At 34.3% G+C, this 23,640-nt stretch overlaps 1 protein-coding gene across 2 annotated transcripts; it reads right to left on the reverse strand.

Moving 5' to 3' along the window:
• Positions 1-316: 316 nt before the first annotated feature.
• On the reverse strand, positions 317-23,010 carry LOC145629135 (pyruvate kinase 1, cytosolic-like). 2 transcript variants are annotated; one of them, XR_014111580.1, is made up of 17 exons: positions 22,713-23,010; positions 22,375-22,471; positions 9,961-10,058; positions 9,513-9,668; positions 8,979-9,056; positions 8,459-8,590; positions 8,134-8,214; positions 7,933-8,004; positions 7,742-7,831; positions 4,764-4,908; positions 4,464-4,552; positions 3,063-3,158; positions 2,865-2,932; positions 2,471-2,570; positions 1,695-1,787; positions 1,521-1,580; positions 723-802 (listed from the first exon to the last, which is right to left on the reverse strand). XR_014111580.1 is itself a non-coding variant. In XM_081681664.1 (16 exons), exons 1-16 carry the CDS (start codon positions 22,779-22,781, stop codon positions 650-652), a joined length of 1,584 nt encoding a protein of 527 aa, XP_081537790.1. In that variant the 5' UTR covers positions 22,782-23,010; the 3' UTR covers positions 317-649. The 2 variants fall into 2 exon arrangements, 1 of the variants encoding a protein (XP_081537790.1); XM_081681664.1 differs by lacking the exon at positions 1,695-1,787 and having other exon boundaries at positions 317-802.
• Positions 23,011-23,640: the final 630 nt, after the last annotated feature.

A 23,640-nucleotide genomic window follows, 5' to 3' on the forward strand; every position in this document is an offset into this window, starting at 1 on the left:
AGATGGATATTCATTTTGTGCGTGAATAAGTTGCTCTTGGCCATGTTCGTGTTCTACATGTCCCTTCCCGATATCAAATCGCGGATATTTTCACAAAAGGTCTTCCTCAAGTTCTTTTTGAAGATTTTCGAAAGAGTCTAAGCGTTCATAAACCTCCCGCTTCGACTACGGGGGTGTATGAGATTATGTATAAAATTGTGTATTTATTATGTTCACACCTTAACCCTAGCTTAGTGTTTTGTAATCTTTGTATATAAACCTTTTTTCAATAATGAGAAGACTAAGGGATTATTTCCTAATATCAACCCAACCTCAATTTGGGTACCCAATTTGACCTCTAACTACAATATTGTCGTATGACACGTGTTAGTTTTGCATCTAACATATTTTATTTTGTATAATACATATAGATTCTACCATAAGAATAAAAGCTTCTCTTAGTACAAGGCTTGCGCAAATGCCAAGCCTACTTCCTTATTTAGCTATGCTAGACGAATATCAGATGCTGGAAACGTCTAACAGTTCGGATGCATAAGATGTTTACTTATTTATTTAAAGCAGCATTGAGAGCCAATGAAGCTTGGCATACAAATCTGAAAACCTCGAGAGAAACTAGAAACAAAGACAATTCAGGCAGTAAAAGCATAAACTAGTCTGCAAGCTCAATGATCTTCACAACAGAGGAATCAGCGACTTTTTGGCACACAACTACGCGATCATGTGATTTTATTACACCAGAGGCCTTTCCATGATCTAAAGCAATCTTCAATATTGTTTCATTTGTTGCATTTGTGGACTCAGCCTACACCATAAAACAACATAGCAATCTTAAGCTATTTATGACTTTGCAAACAGAAACTGATAAATCAACTCAAAGCGGCAAGCTAGTTTACAAACACTGAGGCAAGCATGGACTTAAATGCTCTAGCTGTAAATTGAACAAAACTTAGTGCCCACATTATAGTAGTGAAGATCATAATTCTATTATTTACATAAAGTTGACATTTTTATACATTTCTTAATTTTTACTTCCTCTGTTTTTTAATAGTTGCAACACACATTTTTTTCACGGTATTTAAAAAATGTGGGGTTCACATGATATAATACACTTTAAAATGAGGTGAGTGGTTGTTAAGAGTGTAATTTAGTGGATCATGTGTTTTAAATAAAGGAAGTAGTATAGCTTTTCCACAAATAACTTTCTATTTATGATGTGTTGCAAGTATTGTGACATTTCCGCTTTAGAGAAGTGTTGCAAGTATTAAAAAATGGAGGAAGTATAATTTATGCAACTAGAATTTCACTATGCAGCTCTTATAATAGTGGCCTTGCAGACTCTATTCTGCTTCATTTTCTAGGCATTTTGAATTCTTATCATTGGTTACAGACCTTACAGTTGAGATGTTCCACTTCTCTTTGCTACATATATGTTAGGAAATGCTACATATAATGCTACAACAATATCAGAGCTTCGATTGCAAAATAACTACTCGTATAGTAAAAGATAAAGAAAAACTTACAGGATGTCTTGGATCTGCGAGCATTGGGAAAAGGCCTCTAATTATGAGTGATTGCCTTGCCTGCAAGTCACAAAGCAGGAAGCATGGAGATTTAAGATATGAAAAACAGCAATTTGTCTGTAGTGCGCCTTCAAAAACACAGGAAAAAAATTGTAGAAAGATAGGTATCTGAACTCTTTCATCTAGTCATGAAGAACTTGTTTATTGAGCCTCATTTCAAGAACAATTCATCAATCTTTCATTACTGCTTAGTTTCTCGCACATCAACTGATGCAATTAAACAAGCACACATGAATACATGAATGCACATGCTGCACACAAACAAACACAACCAATACTCCCCCAGAAAATATACATAGGAATTATTTTGGAAGTTTGAAAAATTGATTAATACTCATCAAAGTTGAGCACACAACAGCTACCAAAGGAAATCACAAAAGCGAATATCATTAGTTAACGATTACAATTTGGTGAATAACTGACCAATCGTCCATCAGGTGATTTAGGATATAGGTCATCGCAGATTAAGCAAACACTACTCGTGTTGCAAAATACATGCATCACTTGGACTAGCACAAAGATTTTAGGAGAGTTTAGTCGTAGATTATTTATATTGTGCAAGTGGGACAAATGGGTGACTTCTTTATCAAAATAAAAGAACAATGGGGACAAAAAAAGAGAGAATGTGAGCGATTGAGTTTATAAAGTTATTTTGAGGGAGGACGATGAGAGAAAAAAAATGATAAAATATGTTGAGTGAGAATCATATGAATGGAGAAAAATAACAAAATAAGGTATAGTGACACATTGATCTTGGAATGAAGTGATTTGGATCAGTTTCATGTAAGGCCCATTAGTTCAAACCTGAGTTTTTTGTAAATCTCAGCAGAAAATCAATTTTATAAACAGAGTGAGAATGTTATAACGTTCATCTAAATGCACGAAAATACCTCATAGGCACCAGAGAAAGTCCACCGGAGTTGATTGGTTTTGAGCTGAGGAATGACAACAGATATAACCGGCATTGTTGGGCGGTATTTTGCAAGCAGCCTGTTGAGTACAAATGATATTGGAGATCCAAAAACACCAACATTAGATTATTCTAAATGAAAACACAATTAACTCCACCAGATTAAACAAATAACTATTCCCCCATCCCACTAGTTAGCATCTACTATGTTTTCTTTTCTTTTCTTTTTTTTTTCATTGTTTTTGATGAGGATTAAGGAGAGGGACAAAGAAGAAAAAAACTTTCCAAGAGTAGATGTTAACTTCATAACAGAAAGTCCAAAAATGAAAGATTTTAGCATTTAGATCACCCAAGGTAGATATTTTAGATCAAACCTTGCAGCTCTCCCAGATGATGTGAAACAAATGATGGCAGACGCTTTCACTTTGATGGCTGCCCGTACCTAAGTTAAGCAATTACAATTGTAAGAATAAGTAATATTATCAGCAATATGCGATTTAATCTTACTTATTACAGCTGAATGCAATATGATTAGATACCAAAATGTGCAAGGAAAAAGAAAAAAAGGGTACCGCAGAGGAAGCAATGGATTCTATGTGTGACATAGGCATTCCAGCAAATTTTCCAGCTTTCTTGAAATATGTATCGTGATTGAACACCTTCTCTGCCTGCAGATATTTTTTTTATCACAACTATTAATTTATGTCAATAGTAATTATATAGACAAGAAGGTGAAGCCTTGCAGTATTGACCAACATAATTAAATCATAGTAGAAACTAGGTTTGTGTCTTTGAGAAATCACTCTGAAATTGCAATTAATTCCCATTACATTTAGTCTATGTATGATCACTCCTTCAATTGAATCTCAATAGCTTGAGATCAGATTTTGTGTATCCATTGTCACCTAGCATTTGTTTTGATTGTGTTTTCTTCTCATTCTAATTGATAGTTTTACTTTAATTAGAAGTTTAGAAATTAATTAATACAAACCAAAGTAAGCTCGATCATTACCATTAAGGCATTCATTCTGAATCGAATACATAATCATTAAAACATTATGGTAGTCATATTTCTAACGACTACATTTTTCATGTTTAGGGGTTAGTTTAGGATTTATATAATTTGTAAATTTTTTTTTATGAGGTTGGTTAACAGCCTAATCTTCCTTTTGTTGAGGTATGCTATTTAGTTTGGTATCAAATTGACTAGTTTAATAATACCTTGTTTGATTTTAAATGGATTAAGCAATAAGTTCCTGGAAACTGGTGAAGAGAAGATAGCCTACACCAAGCTAGAACAACCTAACATTTGTCCTTTATGGAAGATCAGATGCATCATCAACTCAGTTAGGTTTTTTCAAATCAATTTGCTAGACTTCTAAGCATCTAATTTTTCTGTTATAGCAATTAAGAATCAAATAAGTTGATGTCTAGTGGCTTTAGCTTCTTTTCTTAGAGTTTTCAGTCATTATCTTGCTGGAAAAGGCTATATATCGTCTGGCTACTAATGCTAGAGCCTATATGGATTACAAAGGATTTATCCAAAAGAATTTTGAAGAATTATGTATTTCATTGTTAGTAATGGATGACACAATACTCCCCGAACAATACTGGAGCAATAACTATAAACCCCAACTATCTAGACCTCAAATGACAAATGTCAAGCAAGCATGTCAAGAAAGCATATGAAACTTTTATCATAGCTTCCTAATCTTTGACATCGTTTTTACTTAGTTATATACCTTCAATTCACTTTCCACAGTAGATTTTATTGTTATAGACTTATATCGTTGATTCATTTTTAGCTAGGACTACCAGTGCTCCATAACTTCTAATTCCAAAACAAAAGCCTTTCCACTTATTTGTTTCTCCCTCATCTCAATCTCATTAAACTAGTTAACTAGCTCATACTCCATAGTCCAACAAGAAAAGCACCGAATACAGATGACTGAAAAGAAAGTACATGAAATCACCTCAAAACATATTTTGCCAATAGTAGAGATGGTCTCAACTGGATACAAGCCACGCAAGGTCTCTGCGCCTAGAATAATTGCATCACTCCCTGGATCAATCAGAAATAGAGGAGATAGTATATTAGCAAATTGATGCTATACACGCTCATGAAGAAAATTTGCAGTAGAAGGCTTCTAAATAAGTTGAAGTTCACTATGAGTATTAATAAGTTGAAAACATGCCTTTTTGTATCTACTCTAAAAATTGACAAGAACCAGTAAGTAACATGTAGATGTTCAGAATCTGAAAAACACTGGTACCATCTAATACAGCATTTGCAACATCAGTTGCCTCAGCTCGTGTGGGTCTAAGGTTATCAGTCATGCTATCCACCACACGAGTTACCACTGCTGGCTTACCAGCCATGTTGCACTTGTGCAGAGCAGCCTTTTGGAATAAAAATACCTGTAAAATCCATTATAACAAGTACATTTAATCAATAAGCCATCTTTTTAATATTTATCTCTAGGCCTTTTAAGATATAAACAAGTAACCATTCTCCGTAGATTGTTTAAATTGCTTCATTATAACCTTGATTCACATTCACGAAATACAGAAGAATATCATACACTAGAACACAAACCGTTTATGCTACAGTTCAGAAAACCCTTGTCCTCTTTAATATTTGGTCTATGTTGTACCTAGAAGATATCCAATTTTGTCGAACACCACAAAGTCAGAACAAAAGGGCCAAAATGCTGACATGATTCTGAAATCATGATACAATATCTTCACAAGCATTTAGATATAGCTTATGAATCATTAGGACACAAAATTGGAAAAATAATATCTTCTCTGTAGTTTATTTTCAAGAAAAAACCTAGAAAAGGTATTGTTTCTATAAACATATAGCTAAGTGAAACGCAGTCAAATCGCAAGAGTTACTTATAATTGTGCTAGCTATGTTTAGCTTTATTAATTACTAGTTTTGTGCCCGTGTGATGCCCGGGTTGTTTATTGAATTTTTAGATATATTGTGAAGTATATTATTTTAATTGATTAGAATTAATTCCTTCGCTCCAGAAAAATATTATGATATAAAAATTAAATTTATATGATAATTTATGAGAGTTATAATCTAATTATTTTTTGAATAAATTATAATACAATTTGCACATATGAAATATTAGTACTTTATCAAAAATAAAACTCTAAATTAACAATTTTATCCTAAAATTCTATCCAAATTTGATTGAAAATAAAATTCTAAACTAATTTTTTTATCCTACAAATAGAATTCTATATAAATCTATCCTACGTGGCACGACACTTGGCGAAAAGTTGGAACGTCAAGTGTCGCTGCCTCGTCGCCTGGCTAAAAGTTTACCTTTATATATTAGTTATATGATATGTATATATATACTTTTAAAACATACATTTATAATACAGCATGATCGTTACTGAAACTCCTTCAAGAGAATTAACTTGGGCCAATTAGCCAAATTGGTATAAAAGGTAGCAACCTTGCGACATATTGGTATAAAAGTTATCGCCGGCGACATATGGGTATAAAAATTAGCAAGTTGTGACGGATTGGTATAAAAGTTAGTCACTGACCAAATATTAGTATAAAAGTTAACAAATTGTGACAAATTGATATAAAAATTAATAAGCTGTGACATTTCACCCTTCTTTTCTTGCCGAATAAGTTTTTTTTTTTTAAAAGAATTTTTTGTTGTTAATTCTCATTTTATGCTTAATAATTCTCTCCTCCATGGTCACTCACCAAAGATAATCGACTAATAAAAACAAAAAAAAAAAAAAAAAAAAATTGTGATTTCAAAAAAAATCTCAAATGAATGGAAAGAGAAATTTTTATAATTTAATGTCTCAAAGTTATAATTGGCATGTAATAAGTCGTAATATTTAAGAAGTTGGGAGCAAATATATTTATATATAACTAGTTTGGTGTCCCGTGCGATGCCCGGATTGTTCATTGAATTATAATCTAACAATTTTTTTGAATAAAATTATAATTCAATTTGTACGTCTAAAATATTAGGATTTTATCGAAAATAAAACTCTAAACTAACAATTTTATCCTAAAATTCTATTCAAATAGAATTCTAAACTAACTTTTTTATCTTATGAAGTCTATTTATATCTATCCAACGTGGCGTGACACTTGGCGAAAAGATGGAACGCCAAGTGTCGCTGCCTCGTGACCTGGCTATTGGAAAAAAAAAATCTATATAATCTTGAAAATATTTAATGAAAGAGTTTGATCTTGTAATTTTTTTTTGATTAATTCTAGAATATTTCTCTATATTTTCCTATTTTTTCCCTTTTTTTTTTTATATATTCTTTATCTTTTTGGGGCTTTTAATAGTGTCCAAAAAATTTACCTTAAATATTTGAAGCAAGAAAAATAAAATAAATATAAAAAGAAGGTAAAGAAAAACAATATATTTATTATTTAAGCTACAAGCAAAAATAAGAATAATCATTTGTACAACATACACTTATTTTTCTAACAAGAAAAAGGATTAAATCATCACTAATAAATTTTATACCAATATATCATCACATGGTAACTTTTATACCAATATGTCACCGGTGACTAACTTTTATATCAATCTGTCACAACTTGGAACTTTTATACCAATCTGTCGCCGGCGACTAAGGCCCTGTTCTCTTCACCTTAAAAAAAATAATATTAAGTAAAAATAATTTTAGTTTAGTAAAAATAAGTTCAGTTCAGTAAAATTAATTTCAGTTCAGTAAAAATAATTTTAGTTAAGTAAAAATAAGTTCAGTTTTCGTAAAGAAGAAATATAATAGAAAATTAGTAAAAATAATTTAAGTTTAGTAAAAATAATTTCAGTTCAGTAAAATTAAGTTCAGTTCGGCAAAAATAACTTCAGTTCAGTAAAAATAATTTCAGTTCAGTAAAATTAAGGTGAATCAAACAGGGCCTAACTTTTATACCAATATGTCACAACTTAGAACTTTTATACCAATCTGTTGTCGACAATGACTTTTATATCAATCTGTCACAAGGGTGCTAACTTTTATACCAATTTGGCTAATTGTAGACGTGGTATATTAATATCAGGACACCAATTGTTACCCACGCCTACAAATGTAATTATGATAATAACACAGATAAACTGTAGCTCAGTGGTCTCTTCAAGCGATATATGAAGATACATTAGGCATGTAAACATGTAAAGCATGAATTAAAGACCATAAGACCACACATAATCTTCAAAAAGCAGCATGTGAAAAAGAAGTAGACCTTCTCTGGTGGGAGATCAATTCCCAAATTTCCACGAGAAAGGATAATTCCATCAGCTTCTTGTAGAATCTCATCAAAATGGGTCAATCCCTATACAAAGATAAGTAGAAATGCACATATTAAGCTGATCAACTGAGAGAACACAGGATTTCAAATATAAAAAATAATAAAAGAGATACTTCACGTCTTACTTCAATATTTTCAATCTTTGCAAAAATTTGAGTCTGCTGTAGATCACAATGATTAGAAAGGAACTCCCGAGCCTACATAGCAAGTAACAAAAGGATATATTGGACTAGTCGTGAAGTCACTCTAAAATAAAATATCAAAGACACTTGTTTTCAAGAAATAAATTGCCAAAATCCTGAAGTCTGAACTAGAAGTGTCTTTACCTCACGGATATCTTCAGCATGGCGAGTATATGACAAAGTGAGGAAATCGATATTATTCCGAGCACCCCATGTTTTTATCACCTGAGGCAATTGTTCAATGAGAATATGTAGTAGAAGTCTAGAAGATATATATTATGAAACGAAATGCATAAGGACTAGACAAACAAGTTCATTTTTATTATGCCTGTTACAGTTGAAGACAAACAACATACAGCTTGATTTAAGATTGAATTAAACATTCATTTTAGATTTTCGGTTCCTAAGCAGCCTTCTCTACTGACAAAATCAAAAACTTTCCACTGAATGAAAAAGCAAGAATTACTACCTCTTTATCCTTTTCGGTCAGGGTTGGTTGATCTATACGAATTTGGGAGACATGCAAAGTGTACAGAGGCCCAGACAATGTAGCTGAATTCTTGATAAGGCAGACCACATCTTCTCCTTTCAATTCAGACACCTGCAGTGCAGATAAAGAACCCATTATCTCCACTTGATGCAATTCCCAATTAAAAAAACAATTTTCAACGGCCAGGTAACCAATACACATTTCAAAATTTAGGTAACAGAAGATTGAATAGGCAGCACCAATCAAAGGCATCGGATTTATGTTCTTGATTGGCTTTTACTTTTTAGTTGCATCAAGTATTCAACTCTAAAACAAGGCTAGAATTAAAATATTTCCTTGAGAATTCATACAAAATCAGCTCATTTTCAAATTACTAGAGATTCTATAAATGCTGCACACTGTAATGGAAAATCCCTTACAATACATGGCATATATAATTAAAGAAACCAATGTAATAACATAACAAGAATTTTTTTCATTTTATATTTTATTGACTGACCTCAAGCCAAACAGAAGTAGTCTCACTTCCAGTGAATAGATACTGTCCTATAAAAATTGTATCACCAAACTTCACAGCCTGCAAGATGTAGGTCGATATTTAGCACAGCAACATAGAAAGAGAATAAGTTAATTATCCAACTAAATATTTCATATGCTTGAAAATTTGCAAAAACAAATTAGACAGTTTGGTCATTAAAACAGGGCTGTACAAAAACTTCTTATGCTCAAAGTACAGATATACCACTACAAATACATGCCCTATAAATCCAGAAATTGACTTAGTCATAGTACCAATTAGTTCTCTGGTAAATTCTACAAAATTATAACAATATAGGAGTACTAAATATAAAATGTTACTTCAATAACCAAAAGATTGCCCAATGTTAAGGTGTTTCAAGAAAAGGTAAGAGCTACATTTGTTTCCTGATGCGGAGGCTGAAGCTCCATAACGCTGCTGGGTCATTAAACGCAAAGTTCATATGCAGAAAATGTATTTCAATTAGATTTGAAAATTTTAAACAGTATTCTTTACCTTGGATAGTCCATGAAAGTTGATGGGTAACAGATTTGATTTGGCCTCTTTAGTCTGATCAGGTGTTAGAACAACAAATGACTCTGCTTCAAGAGAAATTGGACGCTCTGTCTTATTGACAACTTGCAACTCAGGGCCAACAGTATCCAGCATGACCTGCAGGAAAAAAATCATACAGGCTTGATTATTAATATACAAAGGCAACTACAAATAAAAACTATGAAAACATCAGGTTTATAATCTTAAACGAATAATCATGGACAATATTAATTTATTCTATATCACTTAGTGGCCTTTAAATTAGTCATATACACATGAAAGTATGTAAAACATTAGATGGTATGTTATGCATGCCAGTTGTGACACAATAAACTTATTACAAACTAGGTACACAAAAAATTAATTGGGAAAGCATAAGATACAAATAAATCAAATAATATAATCTTACAGCGCAAAGTTTCTTAGTATTCTTAATTGCCATCTTCAAAGTGTCCAAAGTTTCTTGGTGAAATTCAGCATCTCCCCATGAAAAATCAAACCGTGCCACTACCACCAAAAAATTATAGAGGTTATCATGTAATTTAAAAATTATAGTAGAAGAAAACAATAATAAACCTAGTTCAATACTTCTTTCGGTGATACTCGGACTCGAACACCCATGTAGTACACAACCATCTGAGCCATGTATCAATGTCAAAGTGTGTTACCATGTTCGACACAGGTACGTATCAAGTGTCCAACTCGCCATTTGGAAAAAAAAACTTATGTGAACCTGGTTCATACATGACAATTGACGTTATGCTCAACATGGTAACCCTAACTTTAAAATAGTGACTTTTATTGTGAATTAGGTCACAGAATGATATAGGAGAAATAAGAGAAATTCTAATGGTTGTAGTAAGGGACTTGCTTGCAACTTCTGAAAGTCTCTAGCTATTAGCTTGACCATTGGAGCTAAAAATTACAATTAGCTTGGCCAAGCAAAGTTTCTAAAATATAGAGTTTAATATACTAATACAATTAACTTTTAAAAATAACTGAGAAAGTTATGATCATTTAAACAGCAAGCCATTAACTATCCATTGGGAAACAAAATAGCTACACAAAAAATCAGCTTAAAATCCTTTGTGGCATAACGAGCTTATTTGAGAATTAGCTTGCCATTGGAGATACTCTAAGAAGAAAAGATATTTCAGTTGGTTTTGGCGGGAAATTTTGTTAATTGGCAAAGTAGTTAATTGTTGTTATTTTCATTTTTGTCTTTTTGTGCTTAGTATTATTACAGTTTGAGAGAGAATCTTTCTGCTAGAGGTCATGCTTTATTAATGCACCTAAGTTTGTAATTGTGGTTTTATGCAATGAATTACAACTTCTCTTTCTCTTTCTCTCTCTATTCTGTTATCTCCCTCTGTTTTCTTCTTTTTATTCTATCATCTTATGGAAACCAAGAGGTGCATGGTTTTTAACTTTTTACCTTATCATAGAAGTTTTAATAAAAGTCACTATGTTTTTTATAGTGACTTTTATCAAAACTTTTGCCAAAAAAAAAGCACAATGACTTATATTAAATAGTTATGTGCACCTGATTCACAACAATATTATTTTAAACTTGAGGTCTACATGTGTCATCCGACATTACATTGAATTGACTCTAATTTTTATATAGTAACTGTCATTATTCCTATTCATCAGTATATTAAAACACTCATTATAAAATACTACCTCCAGTCCATTTTACTTGCTACTATTTCCTTTTTGGGTAGTTCCACATTACTTGCAACTTTCCCATTTCTTTCCTTTTATAGTAAATTTTTTTGGACAAATTTACCAATTTACGCTTACTTTTTTTTAATTCAACTTTATTATACAACTAACCTTATCTTATTACACAACAAAACTGATTAATTAAATTAATCATTCCCACAAAAATTATACCCCAACCCTTCAAATTCAACAACTCCCCAACTACCTCAATTGAATGCTCCTAATTCAATTCATCACATGAATTGGGTGGAGTTCATTTATTCTCCAGAATAAATCCCTCCCCCACAAGCCCTAGCTCTTAATTTCTCACTCCTCACTCACCGATTCCCATCCCCTCTCTCTCTCTCTCTTCTCTAGTTCGTTGTTTCTGAGTTCCTCTCTTCGTCATTTCTCTGTTTCAACTTCTGAACTCCTTCAATGGCTACTCCTACCGACAAAAACCTAGACCTAACTTGCCATGAAACCCTAGAATCTAGTGCTTCTAGCCGCCGATCTGGGAGCGTCACCTACAAGCCCCAGCGTGGAACAGGTAACATGAAACCCGTTCGCCGTGCTTCTATGATTGCAAGGAGGCGGATCTGGGGGGCAAAACTCGCTAAGTATGTCAGCGATGAGGAGGAGAAGCCTAAGGCGGTGATCTCTGAGGCTGCAGCCCATGATGAACCACCATCTGAGGGTTCCGTGGTTGCTGTTGGGGTTTCTGCTGGGGATTCTTGTTCTCTAGTGACTTGAGGTTGAGGTGTCTGCTACCAGATTTGCTACTTAGGGTCTACCCTAGTACATCTGGAGGTTTCTGGGGTGGTTAAGCCACCAGAGTCCCACGACCGTGAAGAGGGGCCTTCCTGTGGCGCTAAACGCATCAAATCTGGATCTCCGGACTGCATGACGAGGGAGGAAGTGATTGAGGCTTACCTGCAGATCTACTACACTCAGTTCAACCCTCCTCGTAATTGAATGCGCAACGTTTACTCTATAAACCCTAAATTTTTTTTTATGCTCCTCTGTTTATGCATGTACTGTCAAATTCTTGGTTGAATACTTGTTTGGTTGGATGTTGCTGGTTGTGATTTGCTTTCCTAATAATTTGTTGCATTTGTGTTGGCTTATCTGAGTACTTAATATTGTTTGGCTCTGTGTGTTAGGATGCTGGTATTTGATAATTTTTTAGGTTTGTTTGTGTTAAAACTGGTGTATTTGGACATGTAAGTTGTTTGACGGTAATTTACTGGTTTGGTTTGCATTTGTTGGTTGTGTGGTGTTGGAGAAGCTTTGTGCTCAAGCTGGAAAGCAGTGTGCCTGTTGAGGAAGTTGGCTATATGTTGGTTGCATTGCTTGTTTGTTCGAATGTTTGTTTTACCATGGCTGTAAAATCTGAGTCCCCTGTTGTATTTGTCGACCTTGAACTAGTTGGCATGGAAGCCATGAAGGTGTTGAATTTTGTCCCCTGTATTCTGCCATTCATGCATTGAGTCCCTTTTTTTGTTAATGCATATCCCTTTTGGTTTTCCATATGATGATGGGACTCATCTGATAGCTACTTGGGTGGTCTGGATGCTCTACAAACCTTTTGTTGAGGTACCAACACTCACTAAAACTTTGACTGAAAACACACCTATTCTGATGGAAATAATAGGTTTTAAAACATAAAAACAGATACACTTCTATCGTTAAATGTTTGTTTAAACAAAAGATATGAACTTCACTTCATACATGACTGCCTAATAAATGATTCATTTGTATCTACCAAAAGTACACATAACCTACACATAATCTAATTCAAAAAGTTGTTTGAAAAGGAAAAGGTTATGTGTGGCAGTCATGTTTAAGTCCCTTAAAACTAACCTTCCAAAAGTTATGCAAATATGTCAGTCTGCATCTACTACCATGTGCCCTTGATCATCTCCTATAACTGTGACTGTGTCCAAAAAATGCACTACCTGACGAATGAGATCCCTGTGAACTTGTAGTAGTTGTGGTAGTAGACCCTGGGTGTCCAAGCTTCTCTTCTTCATGTGTGGTAGGGAGAAGTTATTCCCACCTTGCTTTTCTAATATCTTAATCATGCATGATTGAAGTGTGATACATTTATACTTGTTCAATATAGGATCAAACTCTTCAAAATAGCAACTTCCTTGATTAATTCATCTAGATTCCTTGGAAATGATTGATATTGTAATGATTGAATCACACTAAACAAGCCTAAATCTAAAACATTAGTTTCTCATAGATTGAGCTGGTTGGAAAATAAATTGAATGTTGAATCCATGTGCATGACAAGCTGCTTGAAATTCTTCATTCTTTGGTACTTGATGAGGCCTAGCATTATCCCATTGTATGATGATGTCCTTTAGTAGCTGTTGTGGCCATTTCTCATAGATTGTGGGGATGACATGTGTCAGCAACATTTCTTTTTGGCCATTGTATGATGATGTCTTTTGGTAGCTGTTGTGGCCCTTTATGCTTTCTTTTATAACACTTTGGATTGCCTTTATCTCTAGAGTCCCTGCATCTCTGTTCTTGCATTTCTTTTTTGCCATTTCATAGTTTACAAAAGGAAAAGGGCCATATTTTCCATCATGTATCATGTTTTTTTCTTCATGAAACAATGGTTTCCCTATCAATCCCAATGAGCATTGCTTTGATCTTGAACCTCCTTGATTGTTGTGCCCTGTATGAATCTTCTTCTGTAGGAATTAGGTAGAAGGTTCTTGTTTCTGGATTAATGTAGAACCATTTCTCATCTAAATGTAACCATTGTTGCAAATCAGTAAATGTTAGGTCCCCAAGAGCTGGTATAGGGTGAATTAGACTCAAAACTCATTTTAGTCTTGACACTTTGTGCTTCTCTGTCAATGCTGAGTGATTTGTGCTTGTGTGTGTTCTGAGCCTGCCTTGCTGCCTAAGCCTATGCAATGCTTTTTTGGAATTTTAAGTGCAGCATCATATCCCCTCTCAGTTGTTCTTTTGTACAATGGTACTGAAGTCAGGAACTCATCTATGTATTCTTTTGGTTTGCGTCCTGTCCTACCTAATTTTTTTGTATTGACATCAACAATACCTTGTGCTAGAGATTGTTTTATCACCTGAAACCACCTTGTTGATGTGGATTTGTGCACTGAATGTTTTCTAGCCAAATTGGCTAAAAAGCCTCTTGATAGTGAGTCCCCCTCCATGTGCAACATAATCTCATCAATAATTGTTCTTTTCTCTTCTACTGTCATCTCTCTGCTTGCTCTGACATATTGTTGTTGCTCTTCTTGGTTTTCATCATCATCTGCATCATATCCATCTGCATCATCATCTTCATGTTGTTGGTGTTGTTCCCGATCTGAATCAGACGACCATTGATATTCTTCTTGGATGAATTCTGCTTCGTTCAATTCATCTTCCATGAGCTCCTGCTGTTGAATAAACTCATCCATAAGTTCATCTATGAACTCTGCCATGAGTCCCTTCCCTTTTTTATTTTTTCAGGATTGTTTTTTGGTGATGAAGTGGCGGCTGGTGGTTTTTGGACGGTCTTCAACGGAGCCTATTCCTGTAATTAATGAAGCTGCATCTACTAACACAGCTTTAGGAATTAGGATTTTTCTAATCTAGATTTAGGTGGATGTAATTTGGTAGGGCTGCCTGTATTTTGGATTTACTTAAGCTTCTGCAAACACCTCTTACTTATGATGTCCGACGAGCTGCCGGTGTCAATAAGAATTCGCCCAACCAACTGATTGGCGACCTTACATTCAATGACAACCGGATCATCATGCGGGCGACGAACGCTGCCTCCTTCTCAGTGATCAAAACGTTTGGGAAGGTGGAGGTGGAGCTAGCTGACGCCTACTCATCATCAACATTGTCCATCTTTCGAAGATGGCTCTTGGTGCCCCGGATGGTTCAGCCACCACATGAGAACCCGCCTGCTATAGCGTAGACCGGCTCCTTGTCAGTTTCCGAGCTACTAGCAGGCTGGAGAGTCTTAGATGAATGTCCCAGATTCTTCTTATTAGTCCCTTTGGACTTTGAAATGTAGGACTTTAACATCCCTTTGTCAGCCAGCTGGTCCAACGCCCGTTGAAGGCTGAAGCAGTCGTTGGTGTCATGGCCAACTTCCTCATGGTATTGGCAGAATTTATTTTTGTTCCTTGATTGAATGGAACTTTTCATTGCATTCGGCTTCTCAAGAGACAGCCGGTCCTTGATCTCCATGAGGATGGAGTTGCAGCCCTTGTTAAACTCGTACTTGGGGACGTACGGTTTAAACTCTTTCTTTTTCTTCTGACCGCCCAGACTTCTTTTCTCTTCTTGCTCTCTTTTTTTTTCTTCGCTGAATGAGCATTCTGGCTGTCTTTCTGTTTGTCAGACTTCTTGGAGTCTGACTGGGTGCCAGGCGAGCAGAGGTCGGTTGTTTGAATGTAGCTTTCCGCCTCCCTCAGGGCCGCCTGCATGGTAAATGCCCCTTATCTGACAAGGTCGAACTTAAAAGTCGACCCATCTCTCAAACCCTTAAAGAAGTATGTGAAAGCCACCTCGTCAGACAGTCCTTGAATCTGAATTCTTAGGAGCGTAATCCTTTCCTCTCCCTGCTTAATGGTGCTCAAGTCAACACTTGTTTTCTTCGCAGGGATGTTCATTGAGAAGTTGGAAGCAAACAAGAAGGCAAGCTTCTTGAAGCTATCAATAGAGCCGGTTGGCAAGTTGTCAAACCATTGTTGGGCAATGCCCTTCAATGTAGCCGGGAAGCATCGACACCAAGTGGCATCGTCCAACCCCTGTAAATACATGAGGTTGGTGTATGCCATGAGGTGGTCTTCCGGGTTTGAGGTACCATCATAAGTACCTACCAACACGTTTTTAACCTTCGCCGGTTGTGCCGCCTCGGTTATTTCCTGGGTGAACGCCAGGCAGAGCAGGCGAAGCTGCCAGTCCAGTGACTGGACATTGCTGTATACCGCCTGACCTCCGAAGAGAGTCGGCTGCATGAAGTGAGGAGAATACGGGTCGTAGACCATAGGCGGTACGTACGATGCATTCCCAATCATCTGAGGGCCAGAGTGGACGGTATTACCGCCTGTATGGCTCTCATGCAAGGATTGTGCATTCCCTGCAGGTGTATTCTTAAAGCTGTCTGGAAAGCTTGAAGTGGAGGCTGACTCAGACAGCTATTGATTCCTCGTGCGGGTGATGATTTCCCGAGCATCGGGAGTTGAATTTTATTTCCCACCGTTCACTCCGGCGGGTGCTTCTAGGGTAGAAGAATCTTGGACCAGTCAAGGGTCCCGGCTGCCTTGCCCCTGAATGGCTTCCTCTTTTCTTGAGGAGTCTTTCTTGCCGACTGACGGGTCAGCCCGGCTCTTGGTGATCAGATTCTTGATTTCACCCTTGAAACTAGTCATGAATTTCATGAGTTCGTCCCAGGCGATTGGAGCGGATCCACCTGTCGTATGGGTTTCCCCTTCCGGCTGGGGGTCGGCTTGTACTCGCCTGGCTTGCACCCCTTTTCAGAGTGTTTCTTGGACGGAGGCGCTTGATAATCAGAGCGTCATCTTTGGCTATGTAGGTTTCGACATGAGGATCGTCATCCTCCTGTCAGTAAAGACCTGGTGAACCGGCTGGTACAGACTCTTGAACCATCCTTGAGGTACTCTCCCCGTAGACGGCGCCAAATGTTTTGAGTGTTTTTGTCCCTCGGGAGAGTTACGTCACAAAGACTGGTCCAGCTGAGTTGTACCTAAAAAAGCAACGGAGACTCCGGGTGGTAGGAGCTCGCCTCCGAAGAACAAGTCAGAACTTAAATGAAAGGAAAAAGTGCGGAAATTTAAGTGGGATCTTTTCGGATTCCGAGATCAGGTTTTCTCTGATGAGAGAGAAAATGGATGTAATAAATGATTGTATCTGACCCTAATTTTGGGGGAATATCTCCCTATTTATAGGGTCGTTGGGGAAAGTGCCCATCCCTAGGTCACTTTGACCTAGGTTTTATGGGCTGCGCCGCAAAAAGCGGATTTCTGGGGAATTAGGCCTTTGAAGGCCGCAATTCTGATTATTCTATGAGGTTGCCACGTGTCAGCCGGTGAGTGGCCTATGGTGGCCTGCCAAAGCTTGACACGTGGGCCTCTCTCATTGGTCCACGTGTCTAGGGTAAAATACCCTAAACAATGTTCATTACTAGTATATATTATCATGTTTTTTATTAAGTTATAGATGTTGTTTAGATATAAACGAAAAACAGAAAATTGAATGTTCTTTAAAAAATTGATATATGTTCTTTACAAAACAAATACATGTTCTTTCCGCATTTTTTTTTCTGTACCAAGCGAGGTACATGATGTTGTACCTTAAATTTTCACCTGATCTCCCCCTTACCAAAGCCGCCGACAGCTCGGAACCCCTTGGCCTCCCCCTCTCACCCTTACCCTCACCTGAACCCACCCAAATCCGCACTCAAAAACCGAAACCCAAACCATATCGAGGCTTGTTTTGAGCAGAAAAGACAAAGATGGGATTATTAGTGTTAAAGATATGATATATCGGAAAATATATGTGATATATTTTCCGTATAGATATTCTTATGAGAATAATATATTTAGTATTATCTTATGTTAAGATATTATTTAGAGAATATATTTTTAGGGTTTATGGTTATGCTAGTATATCTTTTAGGAAGATTGTTTCCTATCTTATGAGCCTAAGTTTTGTATATAAATACACTACCTATTGATGAATAATAAACAAGTCATTCTTTCTCTCTAATTTAGCATGGTATCAACAGCAAAATCTTGGGGACGTTTATAAAAATTTTCCTCGTGCCGGTGGGTTAAAAAAAAATTAAACTCACCGGCGGGATTCATAAATTTAGCCAAAAAATTCCACTATGCAAATAATAAGCATCTGCGATACTAAAGCGTCTATATATAGACACAATTCCATGAGAAAGAATTTACAAAAGGTTTTGAATGTATTTTAGGTATTGAACTCTAAGTGAGTATTGAAAATACATATATTACTATATTTACTCACTCCATAAGTGAATGAGAGTTCATGTGATTAAAGGAAACATATTTTCATTATGTTTTCGTAATTACAAATCATTGAAAAGCTTAATTAGAATTGCAAAGATGATTACATATTAACTATTGGAGCAAGAAATAATGTTTTTAATTTTATAAATTGCAATATGACATTGTGAGAAACTATACGACGTTTTATTATGCCCATAAATATAAGAGGTTTCGTTTTTTTTTTTTTTAAGATGAATGTAATTGGGCATGAGGAACAAGTGTTCAATAAGTATAATTTTATATAAGCATGTTTTTGCTAAAAGGAACACGTTACTTGATACATGACATTGCCAAAAGAATTTATGTCTTAAAAGTTGCAAGGATTTTAAAGGTTGTTGGATTGATTCATTCCATACCCCCATGTGCAAGGATTAGGGGGATATTGTATGTAATCCGTGCATGTAAATAATAAAATATATTGATGGTTAGTTTGATACATACAATAACTTAAATATCAACGATTTATTTAATAGAAGTGACCACATGTTAATTAAATATTTTGAAACGATACCATCCTGAAGATGGACATAAACAAATGACATTTATCATATACTAGTTGTAAATGCTCTAATTTAAATTGATGTCCTAAAAGTACAACATCAATTGTTGATGAACTTATAGCATGCCTGAAGTATCTTTGAAAAGGAAAGGAATTACTATTAACAATGACAAATTTGAGGAAGTGGTAAATCTCATTACATTTCTAGAAGAAATCACTTTTAGTAAAGTTCATATGTTTCATGATTATATAAAAGACTCCAGAAGAGTATAAAATATCCAACTAGATTAACATGTATCAAGTTTATAGTTTAAACTCCATTAGAATATGACTAATTATTGGATAAAATATTAATTAATTGTCTTGCCAATTGTATAAAGAAACACATGTTGGTGTTATAATATCACATCATATTTCACGGCCACGCTTAAAGTAAGTTTAATAAAGTAATCACTAGTGTAAAACTCACCAGAGTTGAAATTTAGAGAAGTGACTGGATGTGATAATTAAATTAGGTCATCCGGGTTTAATAATTACCCGTTATAGAAACCTGAAGTTTCGTTTGATACTGTGCTGACGCTCTCTCAATGTTACACGTATGAAATGAATTGAATGGCAAGACATAACATTGAGATTGAGCTATATATATTTGGATTGTGATTCATACTAATTTGTATTGATGAAAATTTCAAGAGTTAATAGGTTATAAAAAGGAGTAATGGGTGACCAGAAGTTGACCAAAATAACGTATACATTATTGTAAACTATCAGAGAACAAAAGCTCACCAAATACATTATTTAAGGCTTTAAAGATCTAGAAGATCACCACCTAGTATAATTACAAGCAAGTGATCTATGCTTGTATAACAATTCTTTTGATTGGGGCTATTATATGTCAGCACATAAAAAATTGGAACGAATGGAAAACGAATAAGTGCACAACACATGTCTTCCCATTGACATTGTTTTCCAGAAGATATTATAAAAAGGATAATATATAATAAATACACCTACAATGTAAAATTAACGAAGAAATGATTCTTCATTGAAGTTGTTCTCCAGAAGAGATGAAACTTGTTTAATACAAATCTTCTGAGAAATAAATTTTGATTGTTATCCTCCTAATGAAGTGAATTTTATTAATGCAAATTTGTCTACTAAGTTGGTATATAATAAGATGTCCCTATAAATGAGATATTTTACCAAACTTAGGGGGAGAAGAACGAATTAGCAAAAGTTGGAAAAATTAATTAAAATAAATATGATCCCTATAATGGTAGTTTGAAAAGTTATATGCCAACTTTTGTATATATATTATCAAGATATGTTGCACATTTATGATTTGATTTGTATTCAGTTATGACTCATGTTGCATAGCGTTGAAGATACATTTTGGTCATATTAATTATGTGTATACATTGAGATAGAATCTTGCCAATTATACTTGAATCACTACACCTGAAGTGTAGGTTGTATGATCAGTTCCAATAAAAATAAAAATAAATAAATATATGTCTAATAGATTGATATTTGGCAAGATAGTGCAGTTGACACAAATAGTGTAATAGTATATAAATACCATAGTGTATGAAATACCCTAAAAGTGGTATAGATATCTGAATTATTATAATAGATGGCCTATGATGTAGGAAAAGTTATGATGGTACCAATGAGAAATGTATTCAGATATCATAGTAAAATAGCATGCGAAATGTAAGTTAAAGAAATTTTATGATACCGGTACATAATGGAACCGATGAATAATATGCATATGCATAATGGAATGGACTAATGAGTAAGGGATCTGAAATATATGTACATTTTGAGGTCGACATAATAATAATGATTATAAGTTTATCATGGACCCGAAGTCCAATGAAATATGGATTTTTAAATTCACACTGAATAGTGTCTTGCATCATTTTGAGTCTTATATTCATGTGCATGTGAGTTATAGGTTAATGGTTTATTGCATATGTAGGAAGTTGATGCATTACTCATTGTATAATTTGTTATCATATTTTATATATCTCATATTGCATGGATTAATTTCTTACAATGGTTGTGGTGTATGTGAATGTTCATTCAAAGTATAGTAAGACATATTTACAACTTTGATGAAAAATTAGAAAGAGATATTTATATTCCAATGGGCTTATAATTGTAATGAAATTATTGATGACACTTATTTAATTGCACGTTATGAATCATGTAAAAAGAGCTCCCGAAGAACTTATATACGACGTATTTAAATATCCAACCCTACAAAGTTTATCTCTTGAATAATGCAATTACTATCAAACTCTTGAAAAGTCTATGTAACTACATCAATGACATCAAGTTTAAGCATATGAGAGTAAATGAGATTTACTATTTGTATTTGCAAGAGACCTATCGTGTCAATTATGAAACGTCTAAAGAATATCAATGGAATACTTATGCGTGAGAATGTTTTCTTATGATCCAGAAGAACCATGATTAGCGTATATAATTACATGTGTTATATTATATAACTCATATGAGATTTAAAAATGACATTAATAATATCAAGTTTTGTCGTCAAATTATTATTAATGAATGTTTGATCAAGTAATGATCATCAATAACGACTTTTAGAAGAAATCATAAGTGTATAAGCTTAACCTTTAAATCAACTGTTAAACAGAGATTTGAAATATTGATATTAGAGATAAACACATTATGGTGAAATGAAGACACTTCACATGTTAGCGTGAAGACTTGAAGATGCAATTTCAATTTAGGAGGATCGAAGATTATATTAACGAGTGATATTTTACTACATATGAGAAGATATATAACATATTGGATTCATTGTTGCGTCACTAGAAGATCTCGAGTTTTGTATTCATCGGGGGTAGAAAATACGCGCTGCACTTTTTTTCCCTTGACCATGGCTTTGTCCCACATTGGGTTTTCCTGCTAAGGTTTTTAATGAGGCAGCATCTCGAGCGTATTACGAAGAATGTTGTACTTTTCTTCCTTCATTAGGTTTTTATCCCACAGGGGTTTTCCTAATAAGGTTTTAACGAGGCACAGTCTTTGATATTGAACATCCAAGGGGGAGTGTTATGAAATATATTTGTGGATGTCCATTATACTCTTGTATCATTTTAGAATTTTCTAGATTTTAGGGTTATTATTCTCCAAACAAGCCCTATTATTTATTGTTACCTCCATCATATGAAATACCAGTAGAATACTATTAATTCTCTCTCAAGTTTTTCCTTGTTTCACAACATTTTTTTTTTTTTTTTTTGAGAGTCAAAGGTAATATATGAATAAGGTAAAAAGTCCATGTCTATTACTCAAGGACGGAAAGAGTAGTTTCCAAAATTTTTCCTTTACTATTATTTTTTGTTTTTTTTTTTTTTTTTTTTTAAGGAATATATTTCCTTTACTAAATCACACGAATATATTTCCTTTACTAAATCACACTTAAAATGCGAAACAATTTTCTTCAAAAAAAATAAATAAAATAAAAAATGCGAAATAAGCAATAAATAATTTAATTAACTAATAATACCTGACATTCCAGCATTCAGGCAAGCGGAAATTATTTCCAAGGAACGCGAATTGGGTCCAAGAGTCCCAACAATTTTAGTCATTGCAGGAAAGAAACTCTGATTTTAAGTTTATCAAAATTCAATGAAAAATACCCATTAGTCAAATTTAACTATAAAATGCAACCAATGCTTACTATAAATAGAGAGTTGACCATTATGTCAATCATTCAATCAAACAAATGCCCAAAAATCAAAATAGAGAGAAAAAATAAATAAAAATGAATACTTGCATATTGAAATTAACAGAGTAACAAAAAAAAAAAAAAAAAAAGAGAGAGAGAGAGAGAGATCAACTTACAGGCTTGGAAGGTTCAAGGATTGAAGCCATCCTAATGGGTTCTTCGAGTAACAATGGACCTGAATGCATCTTTCAATTTTGTATAAGTTTCTGATTTGATGCTTATGATTTAGGATTAGAAGAAATTGGTGATGTAAAGTTGATTAAAATAAAAAGCTTGTTTTATTTTTTATTTTTTATTGATTTGGCGAAGATGGATTGGTTGTGAAGCCAAGGAAATTGAAACAATGAGCAATAAAATATGAGTTGTAGTTGGTGGTTTTTGAGGAGAGCAGGATGTAGTGTTGTACTAAGATTATGTGGGAGTAGAGAGTTTTTAAGGATAAGAAAGGTAATTGCTTTATTGTATATTAAGAAGTGGTCCAAACTTGTAAATTGTAATTAGTAACTCCATTTGTTATTATGTGCAACAAAAGAATATTTTATGTCTCACAAATAATGCCCTTTATTTTAAGATACGGAGGTAGTATATATTTTAAAACATGTAATAGACATGGACCTAGAGCTAGATCGGGGGCTCGATTTGAAAAAGTTAATCCTAACCCGATTATGACTTAATCTATTCAAATTAAAGGTGTCAAAACCACATCCGACCCGACCCCAAAAGTTAGACTATTCATATTTCGACCCGTTTGACACAATAATTTAGCATGACTTAAGTTTGAAATTAGATATGACCCAACCTGACCTTACCGAATCAAACTTGAACACCCGAATTAAAACTTCTCATTCAAACCCAAAAAATGATGATATGAACACAATACTCCCTCGGTTTTTGTATAAGTATTACATTTTGACGGATACATAATTTTAAACAATAACTCAAATAAGAAGTAAGTGAGGTAGTTGAATTCTTAAATATTTGTAAATGAAAGATTATAGTGGTAATAGATTATTAAAAATTAATGAATGTAAGAGGTTATAAATA

The sequence above is a fragment of the Chenopodium album genome, chromosome 4 (genome assembly GCF_948465745.1).
Source record: "Chenopodium album chromosome 4, dcCheAlbu1.1, whole genome shotgun sequence".
Lineage (NCBI taxonomy): Eukaryota > Viridiplantae > Streptophyta > Magnoliopsida > Caryophyllales > Amaranthaceae > Chenopodium > Chenopodium album.